General features: G+C 36.1%; 1 protein-coding gene and 1 non-coding gene across 2 annotated transcripts in view; one reads left to right on the top strand and one right to left on the bottom strand.

The window, feature by feature from the left end:
- FAT4 (FAT atypical cadherin 4) overlaps positions 1-21,818 on the bottom strand; it is a 173,075-nt gene that overhangs the window by 75,997 nt on the left and 75,260 nt on the right. Inside the window, exons 3-6 of the mRNA XM_012531341.3 lie at positions 11,101-11,362; positions 8,887-9,237; positions 1,607-2,529; positions 800-974 (exon numbers count right to left, since the gene is read on the bottom strand). Of these exons, the coding sequence (XP_012386795.1) occupies positions 800-974; positions 1,607-2,529; positions 8,887-9,237; positions 11,101-11,362 (1,711 nt within the window). The remainder of the gene's footprint in view (positions 1-799; positions 975-1,606; positions 2,530-8,886; positions 9,238-11,100; positions 11,363-21,818) is intronic.
- Positions 13,767-13,873, top strand: LOC117199601 (U6 spliceosomal RNA). Its single transcript, XR_004480874.1, has one exon. It is a non-coding gene; the product is annotated as a U6 spliceosomal RNA (small nuclear RNA).

The following is a 21,818-nucleotide window of genomic DNA, read 5'->3' as shown; positions in this document are numbered from 1 at the left end:
GCATAATGGTTCTTTAACAAATTTTTAGTTGTTTCAGTTTTTGATTAGAAGTGATCAACACTTATGAATAGAGTCAATATATGCAAAATAATGTAGTGGTAAACAGTAACGTTCCTTTTTTGAATAGATTGTATTTTATGCTACTTGCTATACAATTTTATGTAATGACTATTTCCAAACACTAAAAGCTAACGTATGCTGCTTTTCTTTCTCTCCATGGTAGTCCATTCCACTGCTATCTCAGTGAGAACCCGGGGCTCCCACTGCTCTCTTTGGAGCTCTGTGAGGCTTCATCAAATGCTTATTATGGCTACTTACAATTTTGCAGAACCTAAAGACTAATGAAGTAAAACGCTGGACCCACTCTCTTATCTCCATGACCAGTTAGAACAATTTGGATGTTTTCAAAGCTAAAGTATTGGGTTGGCCAAAAAGTTCGTTTGGGTTTTGTTCTGCAAAAACCTAAAAGAACTTTTTGGCCAACCCAATATTTGCAATGACCCGCAGCGCAAGTGTTAGAGCATCAAGTCACCCCCAGAGGTACTGGGGTATCCTTCCAGGCAAGGACACATTTTGCTTTACAGGAATAGAGATTTGCTTGTAATGTGCTTAAGCTCTTACCACTTACATGTAAATTTCATAAAGTGATATATGTTCTATAAATGATGTAGATACCACTGGAGTTCCAAGCATTAGTAAATTTCAACAAATATTTAAATTAATGGTAGACAAATATACTTCCATATATTTATATTATGAAGAAATTCTTCACAGTTGAACAAGATTATTACAGACTTACCTGAATCTGTAGCTGTGATCAACAAGACAAAATGCTCCTTTGTTTCACGGTCCAAACTCTGTGTCACTCGAAGCTCTCCACTAGATGAGAGAGTAAAAGCACTGTCTTCATTACCACCAAATAGAACATACGAGAGTTTGCTGTTAGAACCTTGATCGTCATCTCTTGCCACGACCTACAGGAGACAATAATACACACCATGAATGCGAGTAAAACTAACAAAATGTATATCATGAAATAAAGTATATGATTAAAAATAATGAGGTAGAGCCATATGTTCCAATATTAAAAGGTTTCAAAGACATGTTTGTAAGTTTCAAGCAAAAAATTAAAATGGTACAGAGTACTATGCATTATTTGTGCAAAACTAGGCATAAAAGCCATACATTGAATTTTTGGAAGGCTTCACAAAAAATTTTAACAGTAGTTTCATCCAAGTAGTTGGATTTGTAAAGAGGGAAGGGAGAACAACATTTGTAAGTTTTCAAACTTTTACATCATTTTATTTTCTTACCATGTGCAGATATTAGTTATAGTGAAACAAAATTCAAAAATATACAAATGCATAAATATGTGCAACATGAGTAAACACAAAAGAATATAACTGAAATGCAATATTTAATCTACAAGGAAATAAATAAGTCCTTAGGTATAATTTTCATAAAACTGTCCTTTTCAAGATTTGCTATACCTGCAAGTAAGCATTTTTGGATGAGAAAGAGGAAGAGAGTGGGGGAAGCATGTACATTTTAATTAAATGAGAGTCTTATAACGAACACAATATTTGTTTTATTTAAATATACTGACCTGAAGAATTGTTCTGGGTAGGGTCCCCAAATTCTCAGGGACATTTACAGAATATGGAGATAGCTCAAATATGGGAACAAAATCATTAATATCCAGTAGAACAACACTGACAGTGGAGGTATCAGTTCTGGGGGTGCTGCCCCGATCTGTGGCCTGAACAGTTAAAAAGTAAGTAGGGGTCTTCTCTCTATCCAAGGGCTTAGCCACAGTGATTGCACCTGTGACTGAGTCGATCCGAAATTCCTGATTGGCATTACCATCAATAATGCCGTAGCGGACCTGTCCATTTGTACCTTCATCTCCATCTGCTGCGGATACTTGTATTATATCCGTTCCAGTGAGTGTATTTTCATCAATCTCCACTTTATACACGGCCTGTGCAAAAACAGGGTTATTATCGTTGATGTCAAGTACCATAACTACAACCTCTGTAGATGAAGAGAGAGATGGTTGACCTTTGTCTGTAGCCACCACTGTTAGAGTATAATTAGAAACCTCTTCTCGATCCAGTTCTCCAGTGAGCCTCACTTCTCCATCAATGGTCCCAATACTGAACTTGTTTCCCGAAGGGTTCAGTAGGTTGTACTCAATATAGCTATTTGGGCCGCTGTCTGGGTCAGTTGCTTGCGCTTTGAAAACAATGGTATCAATAGGTGTGTTTTCTGGAATGTATGTCAATTTAGGGGAAAGAAATGTTGGTGGGTTATCATTTACATCCAACAAAATAATGGAGACTTGAGCAGTGCTTGTGAATCTGGAGGCTGGAAGCTGTGGCAGGTCGTGCACTTGAACGACCAGATTGTAGAAGGACTGACTTTCCCGATCCAAAGCTTTCTGGACTTTCAGTATCCCATGCTTGTCAACTGTAAACTGCCCAAGGCTATCACCAGAAGCAATGCTGTAAGCCAACTGGGAGTTGATGCCTGAAATGGAAGGGAAAAATTAAATTTTCTGAAATATGTGCTGATTGCAAACTAAACTGCACCAAAATTTTCATGATATGAAACTGCACATTTGATATATGATGCCTCCAAACACACCTTACAGATGATTTAGCCACAGTTAATTTTCTTTATAAGTAATACATAACCCATAATCCTTTCCTTGTCAACGTCTGATCTGAAAAGATGTTTACAATCTGGTGAACAAATGATCTATATACTGCGGGCTATTTACCATGGTGTTGAAATGCTAAATTACAAAAATAAAGAGGAAAACAATATTCCAGAGAGCGGATATTTTTCTATACATTTACTTATTTCTGTCACATAATTCCTGAGAGTTCAACATTAACAGTGCCACACTATACTACTAGCCAAACATTTATCACTTTAGTAATTTATTGAGGCCGACACCAATTTTCAGAGAAGGGTAATAAAATTTTCTGATGTATGGCATTAGTCATGGATGCTTTAAGTCTACTTTTACATTTCTTGTCAGAACCAATAAATACTTTTTAATTCCTATTAAGCATCTGGCTAATGGCCTTTGAGAAAATAATTCTCTTTCAAATTTTATTATGTGTATGTACCGTGTTTTAAAAGTAATTTTTGAAAGAAATATTAGCAGTAAAAGGCTCCAAATATAAAGGTTCACACTATTTGGGGGCTATTTTTAGATAATATTTTATCTATTTTTCCTGCTGTATAGCACAGGGAACTCTGCTTAATATTATGTAACAACCTAAATGGGAAAAGAATTTGAAAATGAATAGATACATGTATATGTATAACTGAATCACTTTGCTGTACACCTGAAACTAATACAACACTGGTAATCAACTATAGTCCCATATAAAATAAAAGTAAAAAAAAATTATATATAAATCCTTATTTCATAAAATGATTGCAGAGATTCTTCTAACAAAGATGATATGAAGAATGGATCAACCTATTAGTTTAGTAAATAATTTAAAGGTAAACAACAGATAAGCAGTGCAAACAGAAAGAAAAATCATATTTTCTGCCCCAGAATAGCATTTTCTTCACTGGTGCACAATGTCATGTGTACTTTTATATTTTATCATAAAGCTATTGGGCAACCATAGGATAAGAATTTCTAAGAAACATATTGTATATCTAGATAACTCATCCTTAATAAAAATACTGTACTCTGGGATCTTCTGCTAGGGAAAATCTGTTGAGTTACAAAAACTGCTTACAAATGGCTCCTATATTTCTGAAGTTAATTTTAACTATTCAGGTGTCAGAAAAGATGTCCACTCTTTGCCAAAAGTCTTCTAGAACAATTGGATCACCTTTTTCCTCTTTTATTTCTTGAAAAATACTCTTTCTCAAGATTCTGTGAATATTTGAGTTTGCTTTTGCCTTTTCTTTAAACTCATTACAATCTTTATAAAGGTAAGTTTAGTTGAGTAACAGGATTTTTTTTCTACAAGGTAAAGTCTGCTTGCTCAATTTTAAAAAAAAAGGCTAGAATTATTATTTTCCTATGATTTAATAGTCTCTTATCTAATGTCTTTTGTCAATATGTTGATGCAGAGAAAAATATTTATGGAGATAACTTTCGGGAACTGGCTTATTCACAAAAATTTCTAGGATAAACAAGGATTGAGTAGATCTTTGAAAAGGTAGGATTTTTCTCCTCATTTAAGAGTTGTGGCTTTTAATCTTTGTAGTTTATTTAAGACTATTCACAAGAGAACAAAGCAGAGGTTATAAACTTCCAAATACTTAGGAGTCTGAGGATCAGGAAAAATATGAATAAATAAAGCTAACGGAGGCCACAGCTCAATTCACCAGCAGGAGATAAAGAGAAGTTTAAGATCTGGATAGAACAAGGTCAAGAGCCTACTTCAACTCTTTGACTTAAAATTCCACAGGTTTGGGGGAAGAAAAGTTCTATCAACTGATGCAAAGATAAAAAGTTTCATCAACTGGTGCAATATATGTATATATTACTTAGAAAGCAATTTGATTTTAAAGATATATATACCCATATATATATATTATATATATATATATTTGATATATTTTTAAATAGAATTACTCTCTAAGGAAATTTTTTGCCTTTCCTATGGCTAACTCCATCAGTAAATATTTAATTCCTATTCTTTGAGGCACAAATTCATACACAATTATTATTGAGAAAAAAAGTTATGATGACATGTGGATAAAAATAATACCAACAAGCAGAGATATACTTCTTTGTAAGCATATAAAACCTTTCATGCCCAAGATCAAAAGAAATTTAAAATACTTACAAAATTACAGATGGCTACAAAGTGATGGCCTAACATTTCTACATAAATCAACTGGAATGCAAGTAATTAAATCAAGGATCTGAACACCCTTGGTCCACTGTGTATGCTACTTCCTGGAGTAAACAATTAACTTGCAGAGGCAAAAAGAGAACATGATACCAAGATTTTATAGCCTTGTAAACAGCAGGAGAGCCTCCTTTTTAGGGAAAACGTTTAGTGGAGTAGGTGGATGGTGGAAGTAATAAATATTAAGCTTTAGCTAGAATTATGAAAAAAGAAAAATTTGGTTTTATATTCAAATTCATAATGAAAAATGTATCAGGTGATAACGTTAACAATGAACTGACGATAACAATCATTATCTTTGAAAAAATAAACATAGACATACAACTAGTTTTGCACAAAATATTGCAGCATCATCTAAGAAACAGCTCTCATCTCAGGAACTGAGACCTTACGGTTGCAATTACAGGCCATGGAAGCCATCTATATGGACTTTACTGTAAAGAAAAGGACTTTTCATTCCTGTCAAGTCTAAGTGACTCTGGGCATGTGCTCGACATCTAAAAAATACATGTAGACATATTGAAACTCAAAATTCTCCCTGAACCTTTGTACTATCCTGAAAAATTGAGAGCTCAGGCCATTCTTCTCTCTCTGCTCCTTGCATCAAATATCCCAATCATGAATCACTAAATATATTATTTTAGTATTCTATAATTTATTCATATGTGTTGGGACTTGAATTTAGTGGGCTTTCATAGCACCAGATTTTTAAGCTTAGAAAAGTTCATATTTCTAACCACTTGTGTTCAATGTTCTGAAAGCAGTTTATTTACATGACTCTTTCTTTCTTTCTGGCAGCTTTATTGTGTGTGTGTGGTTGTGTTAGGGTTTTTTTTTTTTTTTTGGTTGATTTTTATTTCAATCTTAAGAATAATTTAGTTCCAGGAAATATAGCATATAACTATAGGTATGTAGCTCTACTATGAAATGTGTATATTTATTCACAATCCATAAATGTTGTCTAATTATTTCTATGATGAACTAGTATTTGTCAACTTATCGTACAGCTGTAACACATGGAACTCTTGCAAATAGCATTCACTTTTATGAAGCAGTTCCAACAAGGTCATCAGGTCACTGGAATATGAAACCCATTTACAGGTCAAATGATCTGCATTGTGTACCAAGCATATATCAGTAAATTTATTCAGCAATAATTATAATTGCTTTATGACTCTACAACTCCCCAATATTTTGAAGAGTTTATGAATTTATTTCTAGGATAATGTAATAATTATCAAAGCCAGAATATTTCCATGAAACTTCCATTTTATAATACTTTGCCTCAATATAATACTTTCTTAACTGTATGCATGAAAGCCTTGAGCTTAATACATGTGCTACTTATCTTGTGAACACAGTAAAATATTTGCTTTATTCTTATTAAATGGTATGTAATCTAAAATTTTAGGTTAAAATTAGAGAATTTAGATATAAGTAACAGAAAATGTTAAATTTATTTCCATATAAAATGTCTTCATTTAAGATGACAATATTCTCTCATCTGAAAACTCTTGATCAGAGATTAAAATAAATTTGCTAATAAATTTGCTAATTAGAAAAGTCTAATTAGCAAATAATATTGTTTGTGAAATATGTTGAGAACTATTTAGTATAACTGAGTTGGCAGTTTTAAACAAAGACGGTTACCCTTGTACAGTCTTATCATGATCCCTGTAATTCAGAGAGATTAGAAACTGTGTCCTATATTTTAGGTCAAAGTACAGGAAATTACACTGATAAAAGTATTCTAAACTAAAACAATGGAAAAATGTAGCTTGAAACTTTTACCTAACACAATTAAAGGCAAAAAAAAAAATCCATAAAAAGTAACTTGAAGTCAATGGTTAACACATTTCTCTGCATATGCTTACATGCATTATTCCAGCAGCTTTCACACACAAAAAAGTGTCTTATTTGCTATTTTCCCAGTTCCCTGCAATCAAGGTGTGAGGATAAACGAAATTTACTTTAGAGCTGCACACAATCCTATGATACAATGGACTCTCTCTAATACATAATAAATAAGTCACAATGAAACCTGGCAGATAATTCTTCACTACAGAAAAGTTGGAACCAATAAAAAAAGTTCATATCCAGAGATCAGGTAAATTAATTAAGTTTATATCAATAATAATAGAGAAATCAACATCCAAAATAAAGATTAACCTCAGTTGTGTATAAAGCCTAATGGTAGACAATTACAGAGCTGGGCTGATGTGCATGAAATAGACTGAGCAATGTTCTTAGGCCAGGACTGGGTACATACTAAGGACAGGTGGCCCATCACATTTGCTGGTTCCCCATCCACAGATTCAACCACCATGGATCAAAAATATTTGGGAAAGAAAGATTCCAAACATTTCCAAAAAGAAAAACTTGAATTTTCCATGCACTGGCAACTATTTACATAGCATTTATATTGTATTAGGTATTATAACTAATCTAGTAATCTATATGGGAGGATGTGCATAGATTATATGCAAATACTACACCACTTTACATAAAGGATTTGAGCATCTTGGATCTTGGTACCAGTAGGGGTCCTGGAACCAATGCCCTGCAGATACCAAGGGACAACCTGTATTTGACAATTGTCGGTTATTGTTACTAATATTATTAGCAATTTCTAGAACTAACATTATAGGCACTTCTATTTTAGGTATATTTATGTGTCCAATATTAACTGTGCTTAAATAAGAGGGGAAAACTTCAAAATGTACTTAATGAATTCTAAAGAAAGCATTCTCATGAATTAAAAATACTGTGCTCTTTGCCTCTCATATCTTTCTAAGTGGCAATTCTGGACACTCCTGAAAGGAAACTAAGTATAGAGCAGAATGTTGAGATAGAATGGTACTCTGCGATTACATAAATCATTTAAGTCAGCAAGAACCAGGAAATTCTAAATTAAGGTTGATATGCCTATGTCACGAGGCATATCCTTGGGCTAGAGACCCATTTCCTCTTAAAATAATGTCCCTTGTTTTCTCAACTGAATGAACATTTAGCTGCATCCAGTGGAAGGGAAAACAAGGTACTAACTTTCCAAACAGTTTAGTTAAAGACTGATAATCTGTACAATGTTATCTCTGAGCCTATATTATCTGGTATTTGTATATACAAGTTAGTCTTAGAAGAAAGACCAAGGGAGTCCTATTTTAAAATAAAGTTTTTCAAATAAATAAATAAAAATCAAGCAAAAATCAAACATTGTAAAGTCTAGATTTAATGTAAAATCTCAACTGGATTATATAGCATAAATTAAAGAGATCTGAGACTGTCCTTTGAGACAAAGCATGAAAGCTTGCTAAAATACTCTGAGCAATTTTCAGTCAGAAATATAAAACTAGGGCTTCCCTGGTGGCGCAGTGGTTGAGAGTCTGCCTGCCGATGCAGGGGACACGGGTTCGTGCCCTGGTCCGGGAAGATCCCACATGCCGCGGAGCGGCTGGGCCCGTGGGCCATGGCCGCTAAGCCTGCGCTCCACAGCGGGAGAGGCCACAGTGGTGAGAGGCCCGCAGACCGCAAAAAAAAAAAAAAAAAAGAAATATAAAACTAATCACGCATTCTAAGTATTTTTTGAGACTTTGGTTTTCCTTTTGCATCCATATTTTATCCTTTTCATGTTAAAAGAATATATGTAAGCAAATAGTTATTTATCTGACATAAACCTACCAAAAAGCTGTTTTATGACTTCTACATTGCTAACCTGCAATAGTGTCATACAGTTAGGGAGAAAAAAAGAGATAAAGTTTAAAAAGCTTATAAGATGATAACAATGCACGCAGTGTAACTGTTATAAATAAGATATTAACTAACAAAATACTTAATCTTTTCATCCTGTATAGTTAAATTATAATCTATTCCTCAACTTTGGACCTATACTTACAAAATGCAATTTTGTGACAGCTGCACACAGTAAAGAAATACGAAATGAAGCTGACGATATTTTTTAATAAAGTTTAAGTATATAAAATAAAGTACATACCATCATCCGCGTCAGTAACATTAAACACAAGAACAGTAGATCCTAGAGGTAGATTCTCCATTAAAGATGTGCTGTATGAATCCAAGCTGAAAATGGGTGGGTTATCATTTACATCTAGTATATTGAAATAAACCCTAATGGTAGTAAATTGTCCCCCACCATCTTCAGCTCGGACAGTGAGAATATAATATTGCTGTGCTTCATAATCTAATATTCGAGTCAAATTAAAGACTCCGGTAACTGGATTCAGGAAAAATGTGCCATCTTCATCGTCTTCATTTACAATATATGTAATTTCTCCATTCACACCAGAGTCATCGTCTGTAGCTAAAATAGCTGCTACCAAAGAACCTATCAGAAAAATAAGAGTCTAAAATTAATGGGACAGGGTATTGCTAAGAGAATACTTATGATATCAAAAACTTTATTTCTACAGTAAAGTATTTTAACTAGAGAAGTACTATGAAAATATAATGAACACAACATTCTGTAGATTTCTACATTAACACCCGATACCAACATTCCCAAATAGTATCAAAATGTATAGCGTATTAGATATCCAGTAGATCTTATGTTGCAATGTAAATGTTCTGGGGAATGAACACTACTTCGGACATTATTTTTCTACCTGGCACTACCAATCCATAAACATATTGATGAATTCAATGAGCATATATTGGGGCCCATTGCTAGTGTCAGGAACTGGGAATTCCAAGCAATGATACAAACTTATGCTGAGGGGATACCAGTTGACAGCTCATATGACCGAAACAGGCTGGGACCTGGGGCCATTTGCTGCAGTGCTGCAGGGCTTACACTGGCACACACCTCTCCTCAAGCAAAACAAATACAGAGAAATTATATGGGACTGAAAATAACTGTGTGCATGCCCAGTTGGGGCAAATTCTGGACCAAGAGATAAAAAAAGACCAAAAAAACCAACTGCCACTTCTGAAGAGCCAGGAGCAAAAACTGGGTGTTGGGAGCAAAAGCAGGGTACTGCGCATGCCCCCTGCACTCAGCACCACAAATAGGTGGGCAGAACACCTAAGCCACCCCTCTGTCCCGACCCCTGGGCACACCCCTACCCTGACCCCACATAAGGAAGCAGCTTGCTGAGCGAGCAAGGGAACCTGTTACTTGTTTTTGCTCCTTCCTGCTTTTTTGGGGCAGGGGCCCCAAAAAAGCCTAGCCTGAATTTCTTGTCTGGCCTCTAGTCAATTTCTATTGATTGGGGAAGGCCATGAACCCTGGTCAGTATCATGACCATTGCTAGAATTAAGGCGAGAAAGAAACGTAATGGGAATTACATGAAGGACATGCATAACTCATCTTGGGGACTGTAGTGAGAAGTAGGCTTCTATAAATGTTTCACTCCTCTGTCAAATGAGTTTCTAAAACATATGCCTTATTCCAAACTCACTCCAAATGTAATTCAGAATTCAATTTCAGTTTTAGATAAGAATTTCCAATAGTGGGAAGGAAGCATACCCACACCAATTACATGGATTTTGGGTACTCAAATTCAACAGTCACAGCATAATATGTTCAAATAGACAAGGTGGGAATTCAGGATTCCTATTTTACTAACATTTATTGAGCATCTGCTAATCCTCGAACCCCATGTTAGCAAACTTATATACGTTTTACCCTAATTCTAACAGGAATCGTTTCCATATACAGCAGGATGAACTGAAGCTAAGAGAAATGAATACACTGCCTTGGTTCACACAGCTAGTAAGTGTTAGAACCAGTATTGACAGGTTTTCATGTGCTTTTCTTTGCTCTTTCTATGCACAGCAACATATTCACATCAGACTTTTTTTTTAATCTTTATTGGAGTATAATTGCTTTACAATGATGTGTTAGTTTCCGCTTTACAACAAAGTGAACATCAGACGTTTTTAAAGTGGAAAAATGCTATCAAAACTATGGTTGCCAGAAAAATCCACAATGCATGTCACAAATACTTTCAGAAACAGAAATATCTGTAATTAGTAATCAGATGATTGGCTACCTTCATTTGCTCTCAAAAGTCTAGAAATTTGTTTGGGAATTGTAGTGAAGATGGTTAGTTAAAATATTTCAAAATCCAGCATTTATACTTGGTAGCATATGGTAAAAACTAGTCACAATTTAAGAGTAGCCAAAACATAGTCCATAATTGTAGTCAAAGGTGATCCTTGCCAATACACTTATGGGCGTGCCACCTACCTGGGGTAGTGTCTTCTGGGATGTCAAAAGAGTACACAGGCCTGGAGAACTTGGGTGTGTGGTCATTCACATCGCTGACAGTGATATTTATTCTCATATCTGAGGACTGAAGGCCGTCATCTGCACGAACCAGCAAGGAATATTTGGAACGGCGTTCCCTGTCCAACCTCTTGGTAGCTATCAGATCTCCAGATTCAGGGTCAATTCGGAAACTGTCATCGGCTCCACTAATGATTGTGTATGTGACAAGAGCATTTGCACCCTAGGAAAAAAAGATGAGTATCTGAACTGCTAGAAATAGAACACCAAGAGTACCACTCCTTGTGCTGAATACGTATTTGACAAAGTGAAGCTTTGGGGCTTAATTTCACATGATACTGTAAGATTTCAAAAGGTAACAAGCCAGAGTAGTGTATTACCTAGTCTTTCACCATTCACTCCATTAAATAACAACAAATCGCAACCTTCAGTATTTATATGTATATTTCAGTATTTATATAACACAATGAATCTCAACCTTCAGTATTTATATATACCATTCACTCCATTAAATAACACAACAAATCTCAACCTTCAGTATTTATATGTTTTTTAATTCTTAAAATATACACATGGAAAATACGAATGATGCTAATACTATTAACCACATAACCAGAGGTTTGCTAAAGGCTTGCTCTGTGCCAGGCCTAGTGACAGCACTAAGTATGCATTATCTCGCTTCAATTCACAGCTCCATGAGATACTATTCCTCAAATGAAGACACGGGGTTCCGAGATGCTAGGTAACTTATGCAGAGTCACACTGTAAGTGTGAGCGTGGATTTCAAACCCTAGTCTGCCTGATTCTGAGCTCATGCTCCTTCTGGTTCAACATGAAAAGGTATTAAACAAATCAAGCACTAAATGGAGGCTTGCAATAAGCACTGTAAGAACCAAAGACAGGGATTATTTTGACCAATTTGGTAGTGTGGAGAGTTTAAATCTAAAATAAAAGAAGAAAAATCAAGCTAAAGTATTAGATTATGGGTGTACGTTGGAGAATCTCAGTTGTAACACACATTGAATTGTATGGCAAAGAAACCACTAATCTTGTTTTAATCGAAAACAATCTTTTAAGGCTCTCAATAGTGTAGGATGGACTAGAATGAAGAGAGGCCAGAGAAGGGAGACAGTGAATAAAGTTTGGCCCCAAGAGACTGGGGCTTTATTTCCTCAAGATGAAACTCTATACAATCTGTATTATTTTCTGGTTCTAAGTCCCTGTTCTGTAAAATGAAAGCAGGAATCCATTCTTGTTTTCTCTCAGATCTTAGAGCTGTAGCACTCAAAATCTGAGGTATGAACCAGGAATTTGGCAGAAGGAATGGAAAAGTTGAGAAAAATACATTTATTAAGTGTTTATTAAGTGCTAAGCACTGCTCTGAGCACATCACTTCATGGGCACTAATTGTTTAGATACTTAAAGGTAATCCAGTTGGGTAAGTACTATTATTATCCCAATTTTGAAGATAAAGAAACTGAGACAAAGAAATATGAACCCTGGCTATCTTGCTCTAGAAATGAGACTCTCAATTATTATGTAACAAACATAATACACAGGACAAATTAGTTAAGATCTGATAGGTTATTGGATATAGAAGTAACAGTAACAATATCTCTCATTTGTTCAACATTCCCCTATATTCTCATTTCTTTCTTTTTTTTTTAAATTGCAGTTGATTTACAATGTTGTGTTAGTTTCAGGTGTACAGTAAAGTGAATCAGTTTTATATATATATATATATATATATATATATATCTCCACTCTTTTTTTAGATTCTTTTCTCATATAGGCCATTACAGAATATTGAGTAGAGTTTCCTGTGCTATACAGTAGGCTCTTATTAGTTATCTATTTTATGTACAGTAATGTGTATATGTCAATCCAAAACTCCCAGTGTATCCCTCCCCCCTGCCCTTATCCCCTGGTAGCCATAAGTTTGTTTTCTACATCTGTGACCCTACTTCTGTTTTGTAAGTAAGTTCATTTGTACCCTTTTTTTAGTTTCCAAATATAAAAAATATGATATTTTTTTTTCTGTGTCTGACTTACTTCACTCAGTCTCATTTCTTTCTTTTAACAACTCCAGGCAATGGGTGTAAAAGTGAAACAGAAGGAAAAAAAATTAATTTCAAATTACTTTGGCTGTCAATTAGGAGAATCCTCTTGCTGAATATATCTCTGGATAAGGTCTGCTTTGATGCAGGAGAAAGTATACAGTGAAATTTTATAATTTTATGTATAGTATGTTAAGCAATTGAAGGACAGTTTCATAGAAATGGTTATGTGGCAATGGTCATAACCATAGAAATGGTTGTGTGGTCAGAGATTTGAAAAGGGGTTTCATAAAACTATCTGAAGGTCGATATATGTAGGTCACAGTTGAGGCCACAAGATTTGTTGAGGATTTAAATTAGAATAGATCAAGAAAGGAACAGCAGCATAAAGATTGAATACTACATTTAGAGAATGGGAAAAACGGGCAGGGACTACGGGAAGAGGGGGAAGGACCTAGGAGACCCAGAGGACAGTCTGCCACAGAGGTTAAAGGGAAGGTTTCAAGAAAGAACAGATTTTAGCAGTGTCAAAAATAAAGAAATTAAGGGAAATTAAAATTAAAGCATCCAGTGCTCGCTTCGGAAGCACATATACTAAAATTGGAATGATACAGAGGAGATCAGCATGGCCCCTGCGCAAGGATGACACACAAATTCGTGAAGTGTTCCATATTTTTCTAATGAGAATCTACTGTGTAGCTCAGGGAACTCAGTGCTCTGTGGTAACCTAAATGGGAAGGAAATCCAAAAAAGAAGGGGTATATGTATACATATAGCTGATTCACTTTGCTGTACAGCAGAAACTAACACAACGTTGTAAAGCAACTGTACTCAAATAAAAATTAATAAAAAAAAAATTAAGCACCCATCTGGATTTGATGATGGGGGATGATAATTTTACAGTATTTAAAAATCTCTTACAAACTTACCTATATATTGTTGCAATTATGAGCAGTTTGATTTAGATATGTTTACTTATATGTATATTATAATTGAAATATTGAGTTAAATATTATACACTGTACTGGCTGAGATCTGATGCTCTGGGGTCATAGTTTTGGGCTTGAATATTTGCTCTACTACTTATTAATTGTGTGTCATTGGGCCACTACCTAACCTCTTTGAGCCAACGTTTCCTTACCTGGACAATCGGGTTGGTAATAATACCTGCCACATAGGACTGCTCTGAGGATTAAAGGCACTCATATGTGTAAAGGACCTAGAAAAATCCTTGAGAAGCTTTAAGCGTATGACAATGCTAATTGTTACTTTTAGTCCTATTTTAATTATTTTCTTATAAAAGGAATACAACAAGTTAAATGTATTTGATGACTAAGTTGTTTGCAAATAAATAATTTAAGTAAAAATTTGATTAGAGTTGCTATATATCCCAGGGAAAATATTCTCTGATTTCCTGTTAATATGTAGTATTGAGTCTTGACACTGAGGTATAAGTAGTGTTGGAATTGTCAACTTCAAAAATTGCTTTTTGATTTAAATATACTCACATAAAACAAATATACTTTTTTTACCATATTAAGCTATAGCAAGGTATTTATTAAAATATACAGGCTAAGAACTCTCCAGAAGATATTAGGAAGAACATAAATTTAGGGTGTTTAGACTATAAAGCTGACATGCTGGGAAATTTCAGCAGCTGAAGTTTCCATACATCTTTTCCATCACAGGTTAAATATATTTTATCTTTGTGACCAAACACATAAGGGGATGATTTCTAACAGTTGAAGGCAAAAATACTCTTTCAAAATTTACATTTAGTGGCATTTGTTATATTTGTACTGCATTCCCTAAGCTAATCTTAAAATTTAGTAATCTCAAAGAACATTTTAATTTAGTAATGGAACAGCTGGGTTTAACGTACTATGCACATTTATCTTGTATATTCAGGTGCACATAGAGTATCTAATGTATTTATTGTAATTGTATGGTTTAACAAAAACATTCAATAAGAATTTTAGACTTCTAATCTGACCACATTCTGTACCATTTGTTCTATTTCACAAGGAATTCGATTATTCTGGTAAAACAGTCCAGGGAAAAACAGCTACACTCAATTCTGACCTACTAAAATGGAATTTGGAAACTAGGGGAAAGCCAAGATATAAAAACATTTCAAGCTATTGTACAAATGGTTTGAAATTGAGAAATGTCCTGTCTGCAAAATGACTATAATAATTAATACTCCTAAACTTATGATAATTCTTCTGAACAGAAGCAAAGGCAACAGACTATGTCGATAAACCATCTTTTTCACTTTCAAAATCAGCTGATGTGGTACATTAGTAGTTCTAGTGAATGTCTGAAAATGTGTAGCCAAGAGTAATGATTTAATTAGGTCTTTTGAAAAGTCTATTTATTTAATATTCCAAATATGCAGTATCAGCAATGCTACAAGAAACAAATATCGTATTTCAGCTGTAGCCCAGTGGAAATAATGCTGTTTAAAAATACTCCACTCTCCTGAGGAACCACAGAGACAAAAGTAAGTGGAAGGAATTCTAAAAGTAAATAGCTATAAATTGCAAATGCATTTTATGAACTTAAGTAGTATTTTCAAAAACACATATGGTACCATGGAACAAAGCTTGAGTATCCTGGCCAATTACAAGCATAATAATTCTGTTTATCGAAGGAAACAAGAGACTGACAAAGTCACATCTTCTGAGAGATGTGTATCTTGATCCAACACATGTTTCAAAAGATATTTAAATTACATTCAACATGTATATGTTGCTTTCTAAAACTAATTCCTTTACCCAGGCATTACTCTTCAGTGACCTACTAGTTTCTCTAACATACTAATATTTTTATGTTCAATTTAGTAATTAAGGACAAGTGTATAAACTAAAGAATATATGGACATAATTTGCTGATTACCTACATAATCTTAGCATTTTAAAGAATTCTATTAATCTTGCAAAATCAATCTACTGGATAGTTGTGTGACAATTTAATGCTGGCCACAAAGTAAAAGCAACTCCTTGCTTTCAATATTGACTCCTACTCAAAACTAGATGAAGAAAGAAAACAGAGCCATGATTTGGTAAGAGAGAAAACATTTCAAACATACATATATATATACATATTTTCAAATTTAACTAAGAGGTAAGGAGCTGACAATAGAGAAGAAGATAGAAGGTTTACCTAAAAGCATTAATATTAATTTATTATAAACCACTCAGAAAAGGAAACAGCCAATAATTCTGAATGCCATAGGAAGCCTAGGTATCCCTTACACATGGCATAGAGCCAAAGAAATTGGTTTCTAAAGCCAGGATTGGAAATAGTCAGTAGTCATTAAAATGCTACTAAAAAATTTAAGAGAAAACATATCCAAGAAGGAAAACAACCTCAGGGGCTTAAAATTTTAAACATAAGAGTCCAAAAGCAGTTTTCCAAAAATGTCTTCCTTTTTTCTTTTTAAACATCTTTATAGGAGTATAATTGCTTTACAATGGTGTGTTAGTTTCTGCTTTATAAAATAGTGGATCAGCTCTACATATACATATATCCCCATATCTCTCTCCCTCTTGCATCTCCTTGCCACCCTCCCTATACCACCCCTCTAGGTGGTCACAAAGCACCGAGCTGATCTCCCTATTCTATGCAGCTGCTTCCCACTAGCTATTTTACATTTGGTAGTATATATAAGTCCATGCCACTCTCTCACTTCCTCCCAGCTTACCCTTCCCCCTCCCCATGTCCTCAAGTCCATTCTCTACATCTGCATATTTATTCCTGTCCTGCCCCTAGGTTCTTCAGAACCATTTTTTTTTTCAGATTCTATATATACGTTAGCATACAGTATATGTTTTTTTCTTTCTGACTTACTTCACTCTGTATGACAGTCTCTAGGTCCATCCACCTAACTACAAATAACTCAATTTCGTTTCCTTTTATGGCTGAGTAATATTCCATTGTATATATGTGCCACATCTTCTTTATCCATTCATCTGTCGATGGACACTTAGGTTGCTTCCATGTCCTGGCTATTGTAAATCACACTGCAATGAACATTGTGGTATATGACTCTTTTTGAACTATGGTTTTCTCAGGGAATATGCTCAATAGTGGCATTGCTGGGTTGTATGGTAGTTCTATTTTTAGTTTTTTAAGGAACCTCCATACACTTCTCCATAGTGGCTGTATCAATTTACATTCCCGCCAACAATACAAGAGGGCTCCCTTTCCCCCATACCCTCTCCAGCATTTATTGTTTGTAGATTTTTTGATGATGGCCATTCTGACTGGTGTGAGGTGATACCTCATTGTGGTTTTGATTTGCATTTCTCTAATGATTAGTGATGTTGAGCATCCTTTCATGTGTTTGTTGGCAATCTGTATATCTTCTATGGAGAAATGTCTATTTAGGTCTTCTGCCCATTTTTGGACTGGGTTGTTCTTTTGATATTGAGCTGCATGAGGTCCTTGTACATTTTGGAAATTAATCCTTTGTCAGTTGCTTCATTTGCAAATATTTTCTCCCATTCTGAGGTTGTCTTTTCGTTTTGTTTATGTTTCCTTTGCTGTGCAAAAGCTTTTAAGTTTTATTAGTTCCTATTTGTTTATTTTTGTATTTATTTCCATTTCTCTAGGAGGTGGGTCAAAAAGGATCTTGTTGTGACTTATGTCATAGAGTGTTCTGCCTATGTTTTCCTCTAAGAGTTTGATAGTGTCTGGCATTATATTTAGGTCTTTAATCCATTTTGAGTTTATTTTTGTATATGGTGTTAGGAAGTGTTCTAATTTCATTCTTTTCCATGCAGCTGTCTAGTTTTCCCAGCACCATTTATTGAAGAGGCTGTCTCTTCTCCATTGTATATTCTTGCCTCCTTTATCAAAGATAAGGTGACCATATGTGCGTGGGTTTATCTCTGGGCTTTCTATCCTGTTCCATTGATCTATATTTCTGTTTTTGTGCCAGTACCTTACTGTCTTGAATACTGTAGCTTTGTCATATAGTCTGAAGTCAGGGAGCTGGATTCCTCAGTTTTCCTTTCTCAAGATTGCTTTGGCTATTTGGGGTCTTTTGTGTTTCCATGCAAATTGTGAAATATTTTGTTCTAGTTCTGTTAAAAATACCAGTGGTAGTTTGATAGGGATTGCATTGAATCTGTAGATTGCTTTGGGTAGTATAGTCATTTTCACAATGTTGATTCTTCCAAGAACACGGTATATCTCTCCACCTGTTTGTATCATCTTTCATTTCTTTCATCAGTGTCATAATTTTCTTATAATCTCTGGGAGAGCTTTCACCATTTGATATTACATGGAGCCGGGAGGTCTCTGGTGGACCAATGTCCTGAACTCGGCTCTCCCACCTCAGAGACACGGTCCTGACACCCAGCCAGAGCAGCAAGACCCTGTTAGTCACATGGCTCAGAAGAAAAGGGAGAAAAAAAGAAAGAAAGAAAGAAAAAATAAAATAAAGTTATTAAAATAAAAAATAATTATTAAAAATAAAAATAATTTAAAAAAACAAAGAAAGAAAAAGGAGAGCAACCAAACCAAAAAACAAATCCACCAATGATAACAAGCGCTAAAAACTATACTAAAACAAACAAAAAGCAACGACAACAACAAAGAAATAGACAGAACCCTAGGACAAATGGTAAAAGCAAAGCTATACAGTCAAAATTACACAAAGAAGCATACACATACACACAAAAAGAGAAAAGGGAAAAATATATATATATCGTTGCTCCCAAAGTCCACCTCCTCAATTTGGGATGATTCGTTGTCTATTCAGGTATTCCACAGATGCAGGGTACATCAAGTTGACTGTGGAGATTTACTCCGCTGCTCCTGAGCTGCTGAGAGGGATTTCCCTTTCTCTTCTTTGTTCGCACAGGTCCCAGGGTTCAGCTTTGGATTTGGCCCCGCCTCTGCGTGTAGGTCGCCTGAAGGCATCTCTTCCCGCCCAGACAGGACCAGGTTAAAGGAGCCGCTGATTGGGGGGCTCTGGCTCACTCAGGCCTGGGGGAGGAAGGGGCACGGAGTGTGGGGCGAGCCTGCGGCAGCAGACGCCAGCATAACGTTGCACCAGCCTGAGGTGTGCCGTGCGTTCTCCCAGGGAAGTTGTCCCTGGATCACGGGACCCTGGCAGTAGCAGGCTACACAGGCTCCCGGGAGGGGAGGTGTGGAATGTGACCTGTGCTCGCACACAGGCTTCTTGGTGGCGGCAGCAGCAGCCATAGTGTTTCATGCCTGCCTCTGGGGTCCGCGCTGGTAGCCGCAGCTCGAGCTCTTCTCTGGAGCTTGTTTACAATGGTCTCTTGCCTCTTCGGCAGCTGCAGACTTTTCCCCGGACTCCGTCCTGGCCAGCTGTGCAGCACTAGCCCCCTTCAGGCTGTGTTCACGCCGCCAGTCCTCTCCAGGCGCTCCGACCGAAGCCGGAGCCTCAGCTCTCAGGCCCGCCCGCCCTCGCGCGAGCAGACAAGCCTCTCGGGCTGGTGAGTGCTGGTCGGCAACGATCCTCTGTGCGGGAATCTCTCCTCTTTACCCTCCGCACCCCTGTGGCTGCGCTCTCCTCTGCGGCTCCGAAGCTTCCCCCCTCCGCCACCCGCAGTCTCCGCCCACAAAGGTGCTCCTAGTGTCTGGAAACCTTTCCTCCTTCACAGCTCCCTCCCACTGGTGCACGTCCCATCCCTATTCTTTTGTCTCTGTTTATTCTTTTTTCTTTTGCCCTCTCCAGGTACGTAGGAAGTTTCTTGCCTTTTGGGAAGTCTGAGGTCTTCTGCCAGCGTTCAGTAGGTGTTCTGTAGGAGTTGTTCCACACGTAGATGTATTTCTGATGTTTTTGTGGGGAGGAAGGTGATCTCCACATCTTACTCCTCCACCATCTTGAAGGTCTCCTCCCCTTCTTTTCTTTAAAGTTGCAGGTGAAACTATTTCCTCCGTTCCATCCTCTGCTGCCTTTTCCTCTTTCCACCCCACCTCTCCTTGCCCCCGCATACAGGTCCTATTACAAAATACTCAGTGTTGATTTTTATGCCTTCAAGTGCAGTCACATCCTGCACAAATTGTCAACATCCCAACCGCTCCCTGAATGGCAAACAATTCTTTCTTTTCCCTAGTTATTCCTGCTTTATAACTTTACCCGTTTCTGCCCCTTTAACTCCCCACCCTTTCTCACCTCAAATGCACTTCTTGCATATCCTAGCTATCATCACCTTACATTTAGTAATTTAAAAAAAAAAGAAAAACTGGAACATCTCAGGATAACACGAGCATGGTTACTTACATTTTTTTAACTTAAAAAACAAAACTCAATAGAAATAAAACAAGTACACTAAAACCGTGTTGACGTAAATACCTAGAGACATAAGGACTTTCCCAGCCTTCTTCAAATTTCATCATAAATATAAACACATCTCAAAAGATGAACTTGAAGACAATGCAAGTGTGTGTGGGCATACACACACACAGAAAAGTTAAAGAGAGAAAAATAAACACACAGGTAGCACTGCATTTGTATTAACCCTTCTCTGTCATATCGTGAAAAGAAAAAGTAGAGGGGAAAATAAAATTATAACAGTATCAACATAATAGTATTAAAAGGGTTGAATGTTGGCATCTCTTTCAAACAATCAGTTCTTAAGAGACTAGTGTATCCCATCGGAATATATATATATTATAATTAACATATTATTGCTTCCTGCCTTGGATAAATCACTTGAAATAAATGAGGTTTATTTGTTCTGTTTCTACAGAGATTATAGCTAACAGAGCAGTTGTTACAATTATTTGATGTATCGATTGCGTAGGCTTATAGCAATTGCATGAGCTTCTTTTCTGTTGTTGATTTTTAGTTATTTTGCTAAATAAGAGATAATGAAGTTTTATGAATTGAGCTATCCAAATATATATTATCAATGATGAGCTTTAAGGAAATGCAGTATTTACTTAATTATAGTTGATGATATTTCATATCTATCAATAATAATAGAAATATTCTGCACACAACTCTTAATGGTAGCTGGAGTTGGGAATAAACTTTTCTCTATATAAAATTGAGTAGAAGGTACTAAACTTGAAACACCAAATCTTTTTCAGTAGAAAACTATAATTACCTAAATGCCCTTGCTTTATTTTGTTTCCTTTTCCTTAGGAAAAAGAAATTTGGCAAAATGTATAAATGACTAAGTCATTATATTTCTGTACTGGCTGTTAAATATTAGTCTGCTATTGAATTATTTACCTTTTTTTTGTTGTTGTTTTTTGTTTTTTGTTTTGCGGTACACGGGCCTCTCACTGTTGTGGCCTCTCCCGGAGCACAGGCTCCGGACACACAGGCTCAGCAGCCATGGCTCACGGGCCCAGCCGCTCCACGGCATGTGGGATCTTCCCGGACCGGGGCACAAACCCGTGTCCCCTGCATCGGCAGGCGGACTCTCAACCACTGCACCACCAGGGAAGCCCTTTTTTTTTTTTTTTTAAATTTTATTTTACTGAAGTATAGTTGATTTACAATGCTGTGTTAATTTCTGCTGCACAGCAAAGTGATTCAATTATACATATATTTATATATTCGTTTTCTTTTGTTTGTTTTTGCAGTATGCGGGCCTCTCACTGTTGTGGCCTCTCCCGTTGTGGAGCACA

Source organism: Orcinus orca, chromosome 4, assembly GCF_937001465.1.
Source record: "Orcinus orca chromosome 4, mOrcOrc1.1, whole genome shotgun sequence".
NCBI lineage: Eukaryota > Metazoa > Chordata > Mammalia > Artiodactyla > Delphinidae > Orcinus > Orcinus orca.
Note: the sequence above shows the minus strand (reverse complement) of the source record. Positions and strands in the feature narration are given on the sequence as shown.